Below are 21769 nucleotides of genomic sequence, written 5' to 3'. Positions count from 1 at the left end.
GTATCAGCAGGGAGAGCCATACATTGCTGAGTAGTCTGAAGTGAACATGGTGAAAGACCTCCACTTGTGTTGCTGTTTCAGGAACACAGACAGTGCTGCTATGCTGAACTCAGCACTAGGGCAGCCTGTCTAGTTTTTGTGGGATCTAATTTTACACCCGGCTTAATGTTGATGGCAGGAGCATTTGTAGCCCAAAACGTTAACATCATCTTAATATTTGGAATGGTTCTGCTTGAAGTCATTCTGGATCTAGGAGAACACTACTCTCCAGCATAATGACGTTTAGTTATTTCATTGCTCTCAAATTGAAACTGAATATTTACATGAGTTTGTGTATGATTAGTAAATGAATGCTACCTTTTCACATTGATAACTTGCAAATAAAAGATAAACAGTTAAGTTGTAAAGAGCAGAATAGCTTGTGAATCAGGTTTTAGTTTTACTGATCTACTGTCTGCAAGTTAAGGGTGTGATACACAGCCACTAGACCATGCCCACTAGGGTGGGCCCTATATATGTGAACATAACAGTTCACTGAACAGTTCGCCTGTTGTTGACTGGCATCTGCCTCATGAGACCGGACTTAGCCAATCTAATCAGTGTTTAAAATGGCTGCCTGTCAATTATATTTTAATTGAACTAGTAATCATATCTCAATACTGAAAACATTTTGCAATCAGTATGTTTGTAATATTATCTGGAAACTTTAACATGCTGTGTTCATTCTAGCGTGCAGCATTACCATGTCTTTTTCAATAATGACACAAGAATTATCACCCACATGTTGCAGTTAGGAGCCTGATTTCTAATACGGAGGAATACTTATACTTCAACATGCATTATATATTGTGACACTAACATTTGTCAGCATACTTTGTTTGCCTGTGTTGATATGGAAGTGAGCAAAGCAAGCTCCATCACAATGTGTGGCACCTTCATAACACTCTCATTTTATAACATGGGGAAGGAAGTAACACCATTAGGAGCTTTGTTGCAGTATCTGATACGTAAAACAGGTTGTTTGATTGGCTCTTGTCACTCATGAACAAACTGACGATTGGCTTACACCAATATGGGCAAAGTGTTTTATCTGCATGTGCAAAAATAGAAAACACTGGTAGCGTCAAGCAACGAAAGATGCAATTGAGTATTTAACTGAAACAAAGTAGGGAAAAAGATGGTGAATCTTGCGATTGGACAGTCTAAGGTGGACCCTCCTGTTCAGCCATTTACAGCTTTACTATCATGGTGGATAAAACATTGTCCCAGATCGACCACTTTCTCTAAGAAAAGTGATTGGCACAAAATTATTTATTTTTTTTTACCAAAATAGGAAATTAATGACTTTTGAATGTGCATTAAGCACAAAAAATCAAATTCAATCAAAGGATAAACTAAATTTTCTGAACAAGCACCCTGCCATGCCATGCTAATAGTAAGGATCACCAAGTACCTTGTGTCCCCTTTGGAAAATGACCCCATTTTGTGGTCACTGTTTTTGTTAACTTAAATGAACACTGTATCATGTTTAATGCCATTTGAATTAAAGGAGAACCATTGAGCACACCTTTAAGAGAATATTGTCAGTTTTGAAGTATTTCTGACCTCTGCCTTTTCTATCATCAAAGTACAAAGTGTCAAAGTACAGTAAACTGTGGTTAACAAACTCAAAGGGGCCACTAATTTTAGTTCGTTATAACCGTTGTTCATTATAAGCATATGTACAGCATATATACAGCAGTGGCCGGGACAAAAAACAAACAAGTTTGTTATAAGCGTGTTCGTTATAAACGTAGTTTACTGTACATGGATACAGCACTTTCCATTGTTTGTAGTCATATATAAGACCTAATCCCTGATTCATGTTACAGCAGCATTGCTTGTACATGTCTTATTAAATGATATATATTGTCGAAAACTTTATCTATTATAGGCACTGGCTCTTTTGCTGAGCAACACAAAACAACTTTAGGGCAACCCTTGATAGTAACTGTGAAAATCTGATGAATTCTCAATACAAGATGTATCTGTGTTGATGTTGATATGTTTACAGTCACAGTAATAGCTTGTTGAGTGAAGAAAGAGGGCATTTCCCCTGGTTTTACGTTACCTGGCTGGTGTTTTGGTAGAGAACATGGTGAAAACAAAGAGTTGAGCAAGCTGGGAGTGTTATAGAAGAAGCTTGGTCTGCTTCAGGTCTTGTTGGGAGGAAGTGAATAGTGGGCCTACCCCCTGTGGAATCTCAGAAGAAACGGACTCTTATGTACAAGAAGGTCACCACTTCTCCACACATTATTTGTTTCATCCTGTTGATATTTCTGACTCGAAAAAAGTGTCCTGGTTGCCTATCAATATGTACCGGTATTTGATTTACTGCAGGTATGAAAAAATATAGCTATAGTCAGGCTATCTATCCATGTTTCTTCGAGACAAAAGTCAGGAAAGAGGACCTCATTTGGAACTCTATACTTTAAGCCAATGAAATTAGTGGAACAATTTGGCTCACTTGTACCAATACTGTTTTAAGTAAATTATTTTTCTTTGATTGGAAGCTACAGTTCCCCTCCCAAGTCGAAACATAGGCTGGGTTTACCAGCTCAATCTATTCTTAGGAAAACACAATTTGAGTACTTCATCTTTCCTATCACCAATATTCAAAGAGACAATCAAATCTAAATTCAACTCCCTCTTCAAGGAATCTCTTCAAGATGTAAATGCAACAAGTGGCACAGGAAACAAACTTAGGACATACAGGATAGTTAAAAATGAAATAAAATTAGAACCCTATCTCAGTCACTGTAAAGTAAGAAAATATCAAGTGCACGTTTCTTAACTAAGATTAAGTAACCATAAATTAAATATTGAACTTGGAAGACATACATGATACAATGCCACCAACCCCACTACATCAGAGGCTCTGCTCTACATGTTCAACCATGGATGACGAAAAACACTACTTACTTCACTGTTTTAAACACACTCAAGAAAGAAATATACTCTTTGAAAATTATCCAGACAAAATGTAAATGTAAATGTCCACAGTCATGAAGATAAATTATTTCACTACATCCTGTCAAATTTTGAAGCAGTCAATATCAACTGTATTTGTTTCCATATCTATCATTTCAAACAATAAATACCCCTTCATAATCAACCGTTGACATTATATGTATAAGAATATCATCAAATATGTAATATTGATTGTTTTGTTTTTGTATGTGTCTACAGGAATGTAAATTATGTATGTCTGTATATATACTGAACCAAATTAAAAACTTCACAATCCTAAAATTTTAACATTTTGACCAGTTATCATTGTGGGCTCTTATTGTGTATTTAAACAGTAATGGCCACGTATTGTCTTCAGATATCACCTGTTTTTGTGCAGGTGAATTGATCAAAATCATGTGCACAGCACTATAGTGGCAAAAGTGGTTTTTCACGTGCAACTGTTCCCGTGGCCATAATACCGCTCGTGTTTTCAGCCATACTTGTTCGCAGTCATTAAAAAAAAAGAAAAACCCAAGAAAAATTAAAGTCTTTACGGCCATTTGTCATGCCACGCCTTACAAATGTGCAACGTGAATGTGCCATTGGCATGTTGCAGACGGGAACGTCCGTAGCTGAAGTCGCAAGGATGATGAGTTGTAGTCGACGGACTGTTTATGATTTACAGACGCGTCTACAAAAAACGGGTACCACCGCTGATCGCCCTCGGCCAGGTCGACCACGAGTGACGTCACATGCAGAGGATCGTCAGATTGTCTTACGTCAGCTCGGTAACCGATTTTTGATGGCTACATCAACCAGAAATGAACTGTTTAGGGGTAGACTGAGTGCGCAAACTGTTCGAAACCGTCTGAGAACTGCTCACCTTCAAGCACGACGGCAATACTGCGGGCCGATTCTGACTCAATTACACAGACGTCAACGTCAATTGTGGGCACAGCGACACTTACAATGGACTCAGAGGAATTGGAATCAAGTCGTCTTCAGTGATGAATCCCGATTTAATCTTCGATTTGCTGATGGTAGTGCGAGGGTGTGGGGGCGCTGTCATGAACGTTACGCCCAGTATTGTGTACAGGAAGTTACAACAGATTTTGAGGCGGAAGTGTCATAGTGTGGGGTGCTTTCTGTGGCAATGCACGTACCAGGCTTCTTGTCATCCGTGGCAACCTCAACGCTGCTGTTTACCGCGACCAGGTACTGGCAACCGAACTTCTGCGTTTTATGGCAGCACATGGACCCGGTTTGATCTTCCAACATGACAATGCCAGACCCCACACAGCAATTTTGACAAGGAATTTCCTTCAGAATGCAGGAGTCAACGTCATGGACTGGCCGTCAAGGTCTCCCGACCTCAATCCCATCGAACACGTCTGGGATGCTCTTGGCAGAAGTCTGCGCACTCTCGAGAACCAACCACAGAATTTGCAAGATCTTGGCACCATTTTGCAGCAACAACGGCGTCGTCTTCCCAATAATGTGTTCACAAGCATCACAAGGTCCATGCGGAGGTGTTGTGTGGCAGTTGTCAACGCACATGGTGGCCATACACGCTGCTGAACTTGTGTGCCATCAGGTTCTCGTGCTTGGGACTTATGATTTAAACTGTTGATGTTATAATCGAATACCGTAGGTGCTTGGAACAAATTATGGTTACCACCGTTAATTAAAATCCTTCTTTGGACATTAATGATTAAAAATTACCTTCTCTGATACATTTGTCTGTTGTATATCATATATGGGATTACTTTTAAAAATGTGAAGTTTTTAATTTGACTCAGTATATGTATATATAGGAATCATAATGTCTTGTCTTTTAAAACTGCATCTGTCCCGTAATGGAATGTTTCTGCAATAAATATTATCTTATCTTATCTTATTGCTTTGTGCAGCTAGTTACGAGGAGAAGATGTTTTGGGTAATGTGAAACCACTATTCCTTGTGTGCATCAGCATTGGCTCTCTGCAGTGTAAGTTATGAAGGCGTGGATGACAAGTTTAGCGATTATGTTTCCTTTTGTCTCTGTAATGATGAAGACACCTCAATACAACTCTTGCATCTGTGTAGTTGGGTTTAAGGAAAGTCTGTTGATTCTGTTCATGTTGTTTTCAGTTTACTGTCACAGATATATTCAACTTCATATACATAAACTACTGTTTCCTCATTGGGGCTTGTGTTGCATTACTCCGCTGTATAATGTCACTGATTTTGTCATGTTGCCTACATTTGTTTTTTTTGTTGATGATTATGTAGGTTGCCAGTGAAGTGATTTATATTGTTGATATACCTGTGTGAGATTTTCAGATTGCTGCAGTAGGTGAGGGACCGTGTGTACACACTTGCATGTCTTACCCCAGAGCTACATGACTTATTCCCATTGGTTCAAGGAGAACACCAATAGGCAGCAACTTGGCTTGTGGTTTTCACTGATTTCTTCAGTATTCATATACTGCGGGCTCAGTGATTCAGATTGTCACTGGCCATCAGCAATTGCCAGATTAATAATGAAAATGTCAAAAATATTAAAATATTTTCCATGAATTGGTCAAGTTGGTTAACGATATATGAACCTGTGGAATTCACCACTATTGAAATACGCTATTAAAAACACATAAGCAATTCTGCCCTGACTCCATGATCATTTAGTCTTTTAACCCAAGGGCTTCAGAAGACTTTTACTTTGGCATCACAGCCTTTGAACAGCTTTCCTAAACACTATTTGAAATTTATAGCTGCAATAAGTTATCTAACTGTCACTGTAATCTGTGAGAGAAGGTTTGGATAGTAGGATATAAATGCATTTGGTTGATGGTGGTGGTAGCTCTCTGTTGACAGGTATTTCCTCCAGCCAGTCAAGAGGAACTAATGCACATCTGACAGCAGGGGACACCATTCAGGCCTACCTGGGCCTCATCAAATAGATCCAGTTTATTTACAATCTACTCTCCTGCTGTGGCAATTATTCTTTTGACATTGAATCATTGGTTTACTTCTGGTTTATAGAAGCTGTGTTTTCAAAATGTAGATTGGCTAATACAGGTTTGTTTACATTTGTATGTCATTGCCATTTGGTGCGGATAAAGTTGAAAGTGATCACTAAGGACCCATGTTCCTTCTTTTGATTAGGTGTTGTTAGTTGTAACAGCATGGGTATATGACCCACTCGTTCAACAGGTGGCCATTAATCTTCATACCCTGTTGTAGTCAGGCACACATAATACACATCTATATCCGTATCACATAAGTAGACAGAGCTTTCACACAGTAATGTCAGGCACACATACTTGGACAAAATCGATGTGATGGAGATTTCTGAAGATGAATGCAATTCGAACACCTTGTTATCATGTCAGAATAGTTCGAAGTCTCTGGCTACGACAAACAATTGCATGTCCTCTTTCGGTAAAAACATTGAGTTTCTGAAAGACAGTCAGAGCTTTTTGGTTATTGATCAGCACTGTCCGTGATATTGGCTAGCATGGAGGGTGACATAATCGAGTTGGACGGGCAATTTACACTGAGTAGCGACTGTTGTTGGCTGGCGGAACCCTGAGTACTGAGGGGGAATAAATTGTGCATCTTGTGACAAAGATGAAATGATTTCTTTCATTCATTCTTCTTTGCATGTGCTTTAACATTTACTTCTTATTGTCATGTTGGTAATGAATTGTTTTGGTTGGAGGATGTACAGTAAAAATGACTTGGAAGGTTTTTGTGTAAATGTGTATAAGATAAGTGTTTTCAGTACAACTACTTCAATATTCATAATCATTTATATATCAAGTAAGTCAACAACGCCATTTGTTCTTTGAAGAGTTAATTACGAAATTTGCAAAGCAGACTGATAGTAAGAGATGAGCATTTTCACACTCTCCGCCCCCCCCCCCCCCCCCCAAAAAAGATTGATTTTCGCATAGCTATCAAGAGTGTGTTTTGTGTCATTTTAGCTGTTTCATCGACTCCTAAGGACACACAAATTTATTGTGATAGTTTGACCTATTTTCTGTGGCAGAGATGGGTTGTTTCCACCTGCATGAAATGGCTTGGTCAAATTACCATGTTGTGTATTGATTGCTGTCATGGCCGTCATCGCTAACAGGGCGAGTCTTTGAACCTTAGCTGTCAAAACGAAAAAACGGATTCGCTTAAATTTAGGATATTGGTTTTGAAGAATTTGTGTTAAAAGCAAGTGTTTTCCATTTGCACAAGTGTACGTTTATGACTTCTTCAAAAACATTTGTCATGTCTAAGGCTGAAACAATACGCTGAAACTCTCATGCACGTCGAGACAAAGACCTGCATCGCAATACATGATACAAAATACATATTTTTGACTTTCTTAATGAAATTATAACTCATCGAAGTAGGGATAAATGTGAGCTTGAAATACCGCTAGCATCCTGCAAATCAACTGTACAATCATTATAGCAAACTGGTACTTTTTGTGATGGAACAGTTAACAAAGAAGAAACAGTCAGTCACTATTGTTTAACTGATTTGAAATACACAAGTATTTCAATTCATAGCTTTTATTCTGGTATCGAGATACATATTGTATCATGACCAGTGTATGAGATATGTATCGTATCACGGCTTTCTGTAGTGTTGCAGCCCTAGTCAAGTCAGATCTCTTGCCATGAGGTATGAGATGAGATTATTCATAACCCCTTCTTTCCCAATATGTTTAGTTCATGTACAATACACAGGGTTTTTGACAGGCTTGAAAAAGCCTTGAATTTTAAAGTCCCTCTTGAAAAGCCTTGATTTTTAGTGTCAACCTTGAAAACCCTTGAAAATCAAAAGCCTTGAAATTGTTCAAAATGACATATACTTCTTAATCAGAGTATTAAAGCACTCAAAAAAATGTTCCAAAGTAGGGTTAGAAGTTGGCACTAGTCCTGTAGTCCTTGCCAAACTGGCCAATAGTTAAGGTATCCTAAGGACCAGTAGAAATTTGTCATTTTTAAAGGTTTTGCTATATGTTATCATTGTAAGGAATAGTGGACTAAACATGTTAGTTTCTACCACTGCAAAGATGTTTACGGTAAGTGAGATGTGTTCCAGCGATAGACCCTGAAGAATTCATAATAGACTTAAAAATCTATTGTTGGGTGAAAAATAAATGTTGTTGGAAAATGTGTGATGGTCAAACTGCTTTTTAGGTCTTATGACTAATATATAGTATGCTGGTTTTAGTAACATTTTGACAGAATAAGGCAAATAGCCCAACTAAAAAAGCCTTGAAAATGACAGTTGGGGGCAGTGTTCCATATCAGTATGAACCTTGAATAGAATACCATATGTACAAAAATTTAAATCACTTGATTGTCTGGGCCAGACTTGTTTAGTTGCAGACCGCCGTCATATAGCTGGAATATTGCTGAGTGCGACAAACAAAGTAACAAAAATTTCAGTTTAGAAATCTTAGAGCGATATTAAGGAACACAGGAAAAAGCTTTTGGGATGCACACTCACTGGAAAGCTCACTGGACTACTGCAGTTGCCTGGACCACAATGTGTACTTAAAGTTGTCAAGCATGACTGCGGTTATACATTTGTTTGAAAAGTATCAGTTGAAAGAAGAAAACTGACTTTTTGAATGTCATTTGATCATATATTAGTTAGTGTATGGAGACCTATACTACCCAGTAGGAATTATGTCCCTGAGTATGCAAGCAGTAGCTTAATCTCTTCATAGAGGTACAGCCTGTACTAAATGACACCAGACAGTAATTGCACATGAAGGTGTGAGTTTCATTTGCAATCTTTTTAATTATTTATGTCATGTACACATCAGCCACATTAGCCAGGCTGGATGATGATAACCTTCCTGTTGAGATTCCAGATACCTGGAGCACTCATCAGGCAGACTAGTGTGGAACATAGTATGGCTGATCCAGCATGCTCACTTCATGTCCGGACAGCTCATGTGAACATAGTCCAGGCGTAAAATATAATCATCAAATTAATCGTTATTATCATGATTATCTTGAATATAAATGGTACATCTTCAGAATACATTCTGCAGCACTCCATATTTTGTCATCAGTGATTGGAGCTTGTTCCTAGCTACATTTATTTGCACATGATACTCCATGATTCGGAAGGAAGGTTCAAGGTCAAATTGTAGGTCACAGCAGTATAAGGACAATTGACAAAGAGCACTAAATTGTCCATCTTTGTTAGTGTGTGCATCGCGTGAGAAGTTATGGAATGTTATTGCAGTAAAGGTGTGGAAAGAGATTTGCTTGGCAGCTCCCAATTGCACAGCCAGATCAATAGAGCAGCTAGTCATTGATTCTGTTGCCACAATTTATGGATCTCTAAAAGTGGAAGCTATTGGCCTTGTGTAGGTAAACAAAAGAACTGGAAAGCAGTTCACTATTGCAGTGGAATGGAATAAAGCACAGGATTCCACAACCAATATTTGTGTAGGAATCTTCAGTATTCAGACCAAAGTGGAAGACTCGCCCCATTATGAGGCATGTTTATTGCAAAAATAAAAGTGGCATTGTTAACCTTGTTGCTAGGTAGATGTGGAGCTGGAACTGATGGGACAGATTGATTCTTCACTGAAATCATAGAGGTTGAAATTAGGAAGAGATGAAGACATGTAAAAAAATATGCAGAAAAGCTTTTCCTCATGCACACTATCAGTTCATGCTATCACAACTGTTTAGTATCATTGGGATGTTTTTGTTGAGGTATAATGCTTTGTCCTGTACTTCTCTACATTTTATCTGAAACATAAACACCATGTTCATACCCCACAGCGAACTCATTTTGCAACATGTAATAGGCTTTGTGTTGGTTATCCTGCAAGAGGGCACTACCTACCTTGTGTCAGTAATAGCACCCTACATACAGTACATATCTCAGCATGAGGACAGTTACACTGGTGTCTATCCATACACATTGATACAGATATGCATTATTTGTATGTATTATGCATTGAATGTTGTCATTTATGTCAATATACTAGAATAATACTCATTGACTAAAATGAGTCGATAATCTCTAATGAATCATTAACATATTATGTTTTATGTCATGTAGCTATGTTAGATTTCCCTCAAGATTATTTGCTGATAGAAACATCCTGATTTATTCAGTTCAAGAAAATGAACTACGGAAAAATGGATCTGTTGAAAAGAAGACCCTAACCCATATTATTATTATTATAGCGTAAGAATGAAATGTTTAGATGAAAACTTGAGTCCTTTCCTTATGACATCATTAAACTCAGCATAAGCTGCACACTATCAGTTTTGTACCTCAGAATGAGTGTTAATAGGTGTGTGTCAGCTGCTGCTTCGTCCCAGTGTTACTGTCACTGCATATTCCTTGCCAGTCTCAGATCTAGAAGGGATGCAGATCTGCTTTATCTCAAGGTAGTTACACCATACACTTCCTCCTCCCATGTTTCAAGTGGATAGTAATCCAGCATTTTTGTTCCCCACATTAATTTCAATCGGCCGTGATAGCTCAATTCAAATTTGCTTTCCACTAAAGTCGCATTCTTCAAATGCGTCTTATCGAGTGAAGATGGGGGGTAAAATCAATTCCAATTCGGAACGATGGCCCAACATAGGCAAGAGCAGATGAAATCCTGTGAATTGGTTCCTTAATAATATGATTATTCTATATTGGCTCAGACTTCAAAGGAAAGTTCTGAGAGACTCTAGGAAGTATTTTGTCAAGTTTTGTTGATTTTGTGATTTTGGGAGCAGCAAGTTGATTGTATAGGTCTTTGGGTGGTCTCAGCTGCCAGGACATTAGCAGATACTGGAATATGTCACCCACAGATTATGAAAGCCTGCACACGCATTCTTAATATAAGATATTTTTACCACAGTTTTCTTCAATTTGGGACAAGTCACCCAGCAATAACAAGTTACCATGGTTAAATGATAGTTTTCATGCCAGTAACATTGCAAAGATACTGGGGCAAGGTACTATTACCTCACAATTAATTGATTACTTAAGTGTGATTTTCATTTGTTTACTTGTGAATACTTTATTCTGTTTTGCAGATCAGAGATAATATTTTTGAAGAACTAATGTTTGTTTTGGAGTGTCACTTGGTCCATCTTCTGTCTGTCAGGAAAGTATTCATTTTCAACAACTCTAAAACCACAAGGCCTATGAAATTGAAACTTGGCATAGATAATCACCGTTCAGAATGTCTACAACATTCTGATCTCATTTTTATTATGGCCACCATCATGCCCACATTGGAATGTTATTTTTGCTCCTTTCTCAGCCATTTCTGCATGCATCATTATGAACTTATGATATGCAGTACCGTATGTATAACTAATCATGCTAATAATAACATTTTGTTTTGGCCCTCCACTGTTAACAATATATCAATGAACAGTTCAATGTACCTGCAGTGAGGATGTCTATCATGGCTCTTGTGAAGAAACCTGTTATCACTTATGCTAAATGCCATTCAGTGAAAAGGATCGACCTTGTCGGCTCTGACCACTCAGCCTACCAGTGGGTACTGTAGGTGGAGGTTTTTATGAGTGTGTATTGCTGTCAGAGAACCAGATGCTGCATGCAGGCAAGGTCCAACATACAGGTACACATCACTCAAATGCCTGCAGTAAGTGGGCATGCCCTGGCCTTCACCACATGCTGGACCCTAGTTTTGATTTCAGTACAATTGTCCTGTCCACAATTTCTGTGGCTGTTGTATTAATCATGTACCACAAAATTGCCATGTGGAAATCATTCTTAGGGAAGCCATCTTCATTTCCCCATCATGGGCAGTGGTTAAATCTTTTTCTTCATGCTTTTGCCTATCGTCACTCGAAGTTCAAAGTATAAATGGAAGACCTTACTTCTAGCTTACCAGAAAGCATCCTCAAGCAGCTGTGATTACTCATTATCAGGCTATCAAGGCTTAAGGTGTGATGCAGAATTTAGCTGGAATGGGAGAGATACTGAAACTACAGCCACCTTCATATTGAACTTAGTGCAGAAGTTGTAATGGGTAGCCCTATCCACAGCCATTTTCAGCTCACTTTTGTGTCCGGAAAGAACCCAGAACCCAGAAAGAACCCATAGCTGCCATCTTTCTGTGTTTACAAAACAAAAATCACTACATATGTATGCAATTTAACTACATGTATTACTTTTAATGTATTGAAAAGAGACAACGAACATACCAGCATTTGTTGTTAAATGCTATATTTTCATGTACTTCCAACCTGTAAAATCTGAAATAGCATTCTAGTAACTGTGTCAGTGAACTAGGTGTTGAGGCTGTTTCATAATATGCTGAATATGATCACAGTGAATGTAGTGAATCCGTGATGCATCATTTGTCAGACTGGAGGCAGAGCATTCAGCAAACATTCCATATTTAGTTAGGTTATCTTACATTTCACTGAATGTAACTTGGAAGAATAGTAAGGTACGTTAAACAGTTTCATCCGTTAGATCAGAATAAGTGTAGCACACAGCCTGTCTGGTATACCAGAGCTGTCTCAGAATAGACACTGCTGTGTCTCATGTTGCTATGTGAAACTAACTTGTCAGTTAGCATGAAAGAATCTCTTATTGTAAGACAGGACATTTTCTTAGTGGTGTGAAGGTCATGTGGCATGTTATGTTGGTTATGGCAGACAAATACAGGATATAAATGGAACATTATCAGACTCCATGTAGGGCAGGCGATAAGTAATAGGACATTAGCTATAGATCACAAAGGTAACGATTTGGGTCACATATCAAACAACTTCTCAGACATTGTGGAGGTGATGTCATATTTATTGCAAAGCCTCAAGCTTGTTCAGAAGGGCTTTCATTACTGGCTGTGAAGTAAATGCATTCCATGCATGTTTCTGTAAAAAACCAGGATGATTTGATTAAAAGAGAAACGTTTTATTCTTGTCATCACTTTTGCCCTCAAGACAAGCTTTGAAAGACTGAAAGAGGAACATAGAGTTGTTTTGTCCTAAATACTTGTTATCATTGACAAAGATTGCCATGACAAATCATCAAATGTACCAGGGTTGCCCATACCCTGGAGCAAGTATTTAGCTGAGGCCCAAGGGAGGCTTTTACCTCCATTGAAGTAAAAATTAAGCTTTCATAAAAGCAAACATTGCTTCTGTTGAGTGAGTCGACTTGGGTGTGTAGGTTATTATTACATCTTCATAGGGTATGACTAGCGATGTGAACACTGCTTAACCCGTGTCATGCAGGGTAATCATGTATATTTTCATCTTGAAAGTCCTTTCAATTTCTTGGATGCTGATGTGTATTTGTGGTTTAGTATCATATACTCCAACTTAATGATCAATTATACCATATTGAAGGGTTTAGTTTGTATGCAATTGTCAAAACTGTGAGTGGCAGTTAATGAAAGGGTAGGCACGCACCTGGACCAAAGTAGGTCTGTTGCTGGAGATTTCTTTTTGAAATGGTCATGGGTTGACATGGTTGACGTGGTTAACAAGAATAGACTTGATGCTGTTGACATGGTACTGTGAATTGCATTATCTTAGTAGTGTCTCAAAAACTGATCCCATGCAGAAAAGAATATAATTAGAATTCTGTAGTTATTTGTTTTCAAGTACATCATGTACATGACATCAATATTGAAAACCCAATTTTAGACCATACCTCAACCATTTATATTGGAATGGAATGGAATGGAATTTTGTATATCTTTAGTTAGTAGTGGGATTCAATACATATTTTCCATGACAGTCCGTAATAATAAATAAATAAATAATATAAGTGGACATTTTTGCTAAAACCGTGAATCACTGTATAAAATAAATTTGAAAGTTTATGGTTTTCCTTTTGTATTACAGCAGTCTGTTTATGATTGTATTAATTTATTTAGACCATTGTTGACATCGAAGACAATTTGATCTGCAGACTGATAAACTCTCTTCCGAACAAACATCTGAATCAATAACCAGGGATTGTGATCAGTATAATGATATTTTCATGAATTACTTGTGGAGCTGCTGGACTTACAGGCTTGTGTCACTTAGTCCCTGTCTCTCTGATGAAGGGTGCTTTGATGGAAATCTATCTAGGGCTATGTCAGTCTTTCACAAAGCAGGTTTGCTATGGCAGTAGCGATAAATGTATGCTTCTTGATTCCCATTGCTGTAGACATGTTCGATGAACAGATTGCATATTGAGCAACCTTGTGAAGCACGAACAGATGGAATTGTATTATGGGTCGCTATCCCCAAAAGTGGTTTTGGTTGTTCTTGATCATGTGGGTATATTTATCCCCTGGCCAAGTTTGGTGGGTTATACAGAAATGGGCTGTGACGTATATCAAATGAGTGCTGAGCTTGTGCTTTTTATGTTTTGTACTATCAACGTTCCATGGAAACAAGTTCAAATGAGGATCGGTTTGTTTTCGGTGCATAACTTGTAAACCACTCTATATTTCTTCCTTAATTACTGTAAGCACACCATACACTAGACATTTGCAACATTACTATTTAATAATAAACCTCTTCTAAATAAAAATGTCTGGTTCTTGAAAGCCTTTAAGGCACTAAATCGCTTGATTGGAAGGTATAGAAAGAGTTTAAATCATATTATATAATATATGGTGTTTCTCAAGAACAGGTCCTATACAAAAATGAATATGATTAGAATTCTGTACCGGTACTTTTTCTGTTTACAAGTACAAAACGACATGACAACAATATTAATAACTCAACCAATTTTGTTCAACATCAAATGGAATTTTGTAAAATATATGTTTAGTTAGCAGTGAGACTTGATACATATTTCCCATTTTTTTGCATTATTTTAATTTTTAGCCTTGATTTGACCTTGCATTTTGACCTTATGCTCTTGACTTGTCTTAAAAGCAACTTGGCTCTGTTAACATCATTTTAATTCTGGAGACAACAGTGTTTTCCTCCCTACAAATGAGCTTGTCCAAAAAGCAGAAGAAATATGGTTCTGCTGTTACTTCATTTCAGGCCAAAGCAGAACAGAAACAATGTTAGGTTAGCCAAGAAACATAACGATCCAGTGTGAAAGTGTCCGTGCTATAAGCATGATAAGATGGGGATCAGGGGTAGACATTGACCAGTCTGTGACAGGGTAAAGAAAATACCCGTTTAGAATTTTCTAAGTGTGACATAGGCCATCATTCAGGATGCAAAAATACAGATTTTATTAGCCATTATTGCTTGCAAGCAATCAGATGAAAGCTGATATTGATGACAGCTGATTAAGATTGATAACAGCAAATTAACGAGCAGTCACATTGATGACTACCACAATAATCCATTTGTGTAATAGATTGGCAACATCGTCATGATTGTGGACTATATCCATATGCATCAATCATAATGGAGGGATTTAGTTGGGGTTGCTAAGTCAGACATTGCTATGAAGTCTATACAATGTCCGTCTTGTCTGTAATCGTTCCATTCCTAAAACGTAACTCAAAATCCAATTTTTACTTCTTCATGAAACGTTGCACACAAATCAACATAGTGATGGCTTAGTGCCATTGGTTATTTAGGAATATTATTTAATGTTCAAGTTTTGACATTTTCATAGGGTCGAATAACTTCTACTGAAGTGATATCCAAAGTACCACAAAAAAATATTATTTTGTCTTCACAAACTTTGTTATTCCCATGTAAACAAATTGAAGTTAGTGTTTCAGGTACCCTGTCTTAACAGATGAAATAGCATTGTATATTTTTTATGATTAGGCAGGCAGACCAGTGTACGTACTTGTTTTACAGATTTTTATCCCCAGTTTAGTATGTGTTTACCATTATTACTGATGGCAGGAAGGGGGAAATATTAACTAAAAAAAACATAAAACATGCCTGCATTACCTTAGTTTCTCCTATGTTAATTCTTTGGTAGCTCTCCTTTCTCCATGTTTGCTGCATGTGAAGTCTGGCTGGAGTTGGTGGGAGAGAACAAACATAGTCAAAATGTGAATAACTGTACATATTGAGATAGATGTTACAACACTCAACTATTTCCAGTAATGGAATTTTTCATCCTTTGTTTTGGAGTATGGTATAAATGTTGGCCAACATTGATGAAGAGTTTTCTTGACAAGTACTGACAAATATTATAAGCATTTCAGGGTCACAGACGATGCTCATGTCATTTGGAACACAAATATCCATTATATTTGCTTGCAAGTTTTAACTGAAAGTTTGAATCTGTTTTCAGTGGTTTTATGGATTATTTTCACAATAATGAAATTTGGCACTTAGCATGCCGAGCCATAGAAAATATCACCCTCTGATGATCTCCCTCTCATTTATGTTGTAGAGCAATTTGGTGATAATGCTGTATGTATTGTTTCTCCTGCTGAACTTACATTGTGTATAAATGTCTGAATAAATGTCCGAATATGTGTACACTCTTATGTCCATCACAGGAAATGTTTGTATGATTTTATGTGAATTGCTTGTAATCACTGTGAAAGGCTGTAAACAAGATAATCTGTGTTTGAGATGAAAGTACGCCAGAAAGGAATATATGAAGTAATCATGGTATTGCGTCAATGTTAATGATGCCTGTCTTCTGTTGCAGTGGTTTTACTAGACACACGGCCAAATCAGAGGTTGTCGTGGACATCCCATACAGAGCCTGTTAATGCTAACCCCAATGACAGTGAGGGCAACCAAGGAGTGAGTATTGCTTCACACATGCCTCATTCAAGTCACACCCTGCACAGAAAACTTGGTCAGATGACTTTGAAGATGGCCAGGCAACATTTATAGGTCACTTGTCATTCCTGCCCTACTGTCTTGTTGTGTTTTAAAATTATTTCAAACACTGCTAAGTGGTCCTTGTTATAACCACTTGTTAAAAGGGGTCCCTAAATTCAAATATTATTGCAGCAAATCCCAGACTCCCTTAATTTCTAACTGAAAGTTACACTTCCTGAAAAAGTACCATAATTCAACAGAGGTGGTTTCTCTGCATGAGAATCATGTTGATATTTGTTTTGTTACTTTACATCAATATGCATGTATGTGGGCATGTTCTTGTACTAGTTGTGTGTTTTTAGTGATGTTATTAAACCTATTGTTGATGTTGGTAATAATGAACCTACCATACTTTCATACTGAACAGTCTTTACCAAACATGCCAAATATGTTTGAGTCTGCAGGCTTGAATTTGTCACTTTACGTCATTTCCAGTAGATTTTAATGTTTATACAGACTTTATTAGCTATGATTACAAGACCGAAAGAGGTTTTACTGGCTTCAAGACTTATGGCTTCAGTCACTGAAGTGAATATGGTCTCTTGCAGAGCACCTGGTACATGCATTTGTGTTAAAGTCAGCACATCAAGGGTCTGTGGATCTAATACAATAATAGTTTATTAGGTACAACAAATGATTCATGCTTATTTTCTCTGTCTCTTTATCTGCCCTGCAGCTAATAGCTGTCATAAACATGTTTTACTGTCCGTAACACCTGAGTTAATTGGTCAGCAGACTTGTGACAGGTGGCGAGTGTACTAGGTGTCGAGTGCACTAGGTGGCAGGAGAGTGACCAGAACAAAGTAGATGTCTTCATTTTTCGAATACAGTAAACATATTGATGTTGAGGAAAGCTAGTTGAAAGCTACTTGAAAACTAATCATGTTACTTGACAACATTTGCATACAATAAAATGCTTTGAAAAGTCTAAATATTTTCTTTTATTTCCAATGTCAAAATGTACTCATTATTATCAGTATAATATCATTTGTAAAAAACAATTCACATTTACATGTAATCCTATATATGAGTATATTTATGTTATGAAAGTTAAGATTGTTTGAGTCACTGGATGAAGTTCAATTGCATTTACCAGTATGGTTCAAGTGGTGAAAATGTCAATCCTTTGCGATGTGCTGGTTAATTCTAAGAATAGCACTGACAAGAAGGAGTCCTGCATTATTTGGAGTGTCTGCTTTAATTCTTTTGTATTGTATGATATTTGCAGGTCATTTAAGCTTTTCAGGAGTCAAGTCTCATTCTGATATTATTCACAAAGTATATTACCAAACTGTAAAAGAGAAAGAACATCCCTTGTTTGTCCTTCTGGATAGAGACCGCCTCTGGAGTCTAGCGGATAGAACGTCTGTCTGTCTGAAGGAAGGAAGGTTGGTGGTTCTGTCCCTGGACGGTTCATACCAAAAGATGTTAAAAGACTATGTTTGTTGTTATCCCAGACAGACACACAGACATGTCGCTGTATGAGTGCAATAATCTTGAACATGACCCTGTTCCATCTTGCCTCTTCTGGACTTGCACAATTAAGTTTTGAAGAAGAAAATAAGGACAGGTTAAGTTTAGCTTTTGTCATATCTGCTCTACTGCCTTTATATGAGAAATGATGGGTTATGGCAAAAAAACATGACAAATGTTTCTGATACATGAGAACTTTATGAACATTTTGTACCCTGTATGTATGAAGAATTGAATGTCAGGGATTGTAACAACTGAGATAATTTTTAATGTGTATTTTTACCAATCTGTCACAAGAAGTTTCTTTTAATTTTTTCACAGTTCATTTCCTTTGTTCATGCACCAAGAACATGTCGGGCAGATTCTGTTAGATGGCCAAGACTCTTGTCTCTTTGTGTTGGTGTTTTATCACAGCCTATTGTGAATTTTGGCTACGTGAGTCTTTAGCGAATAGTTTGCCTTTCTGTAAAGGGTTGCCGGAATGACACTCTACCTTGGATGGCTAGCTGGCAAATGAGAAAAATATTCTTTTGAACAGCAAGAAAAAATAAACAAAGCGATTTGTTCTGTCCCAACAATTCTAGCCACCCTCATTTTAAACATTGATCGAGTAATAAAGCCTGCCATCTTGGATGCAGCCATTATTCCCCTCACCATGGTTTTTGCACATTATCAGGACACTGAGAAACAGATGAATAAAGATTGCATTGTGCACTAACTGCCAACATTGGACATATTTATGTCATCAAAGTAATGAAGAATAGCTGACATATGGCTGCCAATCTTTCAATCCAGTTTTCAGGCTTGTTCCAATACAAAACGTTTCACTGAGCCAAACAAATACATATTTCGATGTTGAGCGGAGTATGTTGAGATGAGTCAACATGGCAGTGCTGTGTGATGTTTACCTTCCCTGGCCTTGAGATTTCAAGTTTAATTCCACTGACAATGACCTTGTGTCACAAGTAAAATAAATATTTTACATTTCGAACATGTGTTAAACTTTAAAATTATTCAAAATGTCCCTCTTAACATTCTCGTAATTAGTGGAATATTTTATCAAAGTTATTATGTCATTAAGATAACTTCCTAGTAATTTCCTGAAGAATGAATAAAGCCAAGGATATTTTGCATATCTGCAATGGATGTGTCTTGATGAACTAGAAATAGTACTTAGAGGAGCAACTCTTTCAACACTGTAGGCCGGTGTAGGCTTGTAGACCGGCCAAGCAGCCTTGAGTCCCCAGACACCGTAGGCCGGTAGACAGGCCAAGCCGTAGTCACGTCAAAATAGTATATAATTTTATTAACCTACCTGTCATACCATTCCTTTGTTAAATCTATCACATTTCACAATGTCTGAAATACGTATTCCATTTCAATCTATCATTTTTTATCGATAGATTAAAAAATTATTCACTATTTCCTTCAATGTTATTAAAAATATAATTCTTGGGCACACACTTCGGGTCCACATCGAACATGTCAAAGAGCAAAATAAAGATGTTTCAAGCAAATCATTAAATAGTTTATACAAAGGGATAAATGAAATCTACAAAAATATATCTACAAGTTGTCAGGGGGCACGGGTGGCCCAGTCGTCTAAGGCGCCACAATTCGCTGTGCAGAGTTGCGTCCCTTGGGCACGCCAGGAACCTATGATTGTGGGTTCGAATCCCGGTTCGCCCCGATTATGTTTCTAGGTTTGTCAGCACCATAACCGTGCTCGTGGGTTTCACCGAAGTGGTAAACGTCTGAGACCTGCATCACTTCGGGCTTTTCTCCCACATTAAGCTTGACACGCCGCTATATAACTGGAATACTGTTAAAAGCGGCGTTAAACCCAACTCACTCACTCGCTCACTAAAAGTTGTCAAACTTACAGCTAAGTTATTATTTCCATCTTTTCATGCAATCACGTGTAATGTTAGTCAAATGACATCTCGGCTTTTGTCGCCTCGAATTCTCGGCTCGGACACGATGTTTACTGCCAAAATATATGCATAATAAATCTTTGTCACAGCACGTAACCTAGCACGATACATCGGATCCACGAAGCTCTATATTTTTAATACAGATTGCGATTTCCTGCTTTAAACGTTCAGAATAACACGATTTAAGAAAAATCTTTCTCAAAATCTGAAATTCATCATACACGAGGACGTTACCATAGCTGTAATTTGACTTACTGCCTGAGGTCACGTGCTTAAATTTGATCAATCAAGAACCTTGTAGTAGATTTCGGCAAGAAAGCGTAATTAGAAACCAATATTTTTTACTTATCCTGCATTACTCCTTAATGCATATTACTGCTTGTTCTTGACAGAGAAAAGAGCTGTGTGAAGGTCTTTGCTTGAAGAAGATGTTCCAACTAGCTGAGAGGCCAACCCTATCACGCAGCTCCCACTTGACCAAAGGAAGTGACGTCACGGACCCTCACATTACTCTTGTCACTTGCTTTGATCTGTAGCATAAACTTGTTCAAACCCAAACACTGGTGCCAGATGTCTGACTTATCAGAGTATTCGCCCACAACCAGATCGGCAATTTTTGACGACAACTCCCCGACCTCCATTACTACCATGATGTTGGGCCCCATGGTCTGTCTCTACCCAGAGCTCCCTGACGACCACTACTGCATCTGTCTTAAAGGCGCCTATCCAGTCCACCGGACAGATGCATGGCGCCCAACAGGCACTACGCCTACGGCCCAGACGCCTACGGCCCAGACGCCTATGATGGAAGCCCCTCTCCTCCAGTACATCCAGTACTTGAGAGCCATGCAACAGACACTGACACCTGTTGCCCCAGCGCCTATGCAGACGCCTCTACAAGCGCCGTCCACAGCGCCTCTGCAGACGCCTCTACTAGCGCCTACACAGATAGCGCCTATCCTTAAACAGCTCCGATATAGAAGCCAGTGCCTCGTCAAACGCCTATACAGACGCGAGTGCCTCGTCGGACGCCTATACAGACACCTTTACAAAAGCGCCGTCTACAGCGTCCATAACAGTGTCTATCCTAGCATCTCTGGTTGCACCTATCCTTGCGCCTCTGCTTGCGCCTCTCCTAAGTGCGCCTCTACAGACGCACACCCGTGACAACCGCGCAGATAGACGATTAGCCATTCCACAATATCCTTGTGGCTACGTGCTCTCATTCTATAGGCCTATGAGATCGTCAGATCCCCAGGGCCAACTACCTACGGAGACCAGAGCGGTCGCTGGACACTTGATTGGCGTCCATACAACGGCGCTCCAACACTTCCCAAGATCCTGGAAGCGCCTAACCTCATGGTGACGGTTCTGTGGAAATCTCCCACCAATGCTCCTTGTCTATCAACGTTGGTTGAACGTTTCCTCGAAGAAAGCGAATGTACTTTCAAAGATTGTCATACCTATGGCGTCTGGTAGATATTATCTGCACCACAGTTGACGATCACAAACCCATGACCGATTCGGTATTCAACAGAATCGTCATATGCCAACTGGGTCATCATTCACAACACCGGACCAGTCGTCAATGTGCCCCTACACCGGCAA

The 21769-nt window shown here is 38.4% G+C and overlaps 1 protein-coding gene across 2 annotated transcripts in view; it reads left to right on the top strand.

Moving 5' to 3' along the window:
* The window catches only part of LOC124117410 (ephrin type-B receptor 1-B-like), a 106624-nt gene that overhangs the window by 14261 nt on the left and 70594 nt on the right, over positions 1-21769 (top strand). For both annotated transcript variants that reach the window (XM_046479295.2, XM_046479294.2), the window contains exon 2: positions 16576-16673. In XM_046479295.2, the coding sequence (XP_046335251.2) occupies positions 16576-16673 (98 nt within the window). The remainder of the gene's footprint in view (positions 1-16575; positions 16674-21769) is intronic.

The sequence above is a fragment of the Haliotis rufescens genome, unplaced genomic scaffold, assembly GCF_023055435.1.
Source record: "Haliotis rufescens isolate VD_foot unplaced genomic scaffold, xgHalRufe1.0.p SCAF_13, whole genome shotgun sequence".
Taxonomy (NCBI): Eukaryota; Metazoa; Mollusca; class Gastropoda; order Lepetellida; family Haliotidae; genus Haliotis; species Haliotis rufescens.
This window is presented reverse-complemented; position numbering and strand designations above follow the sequence as displayed.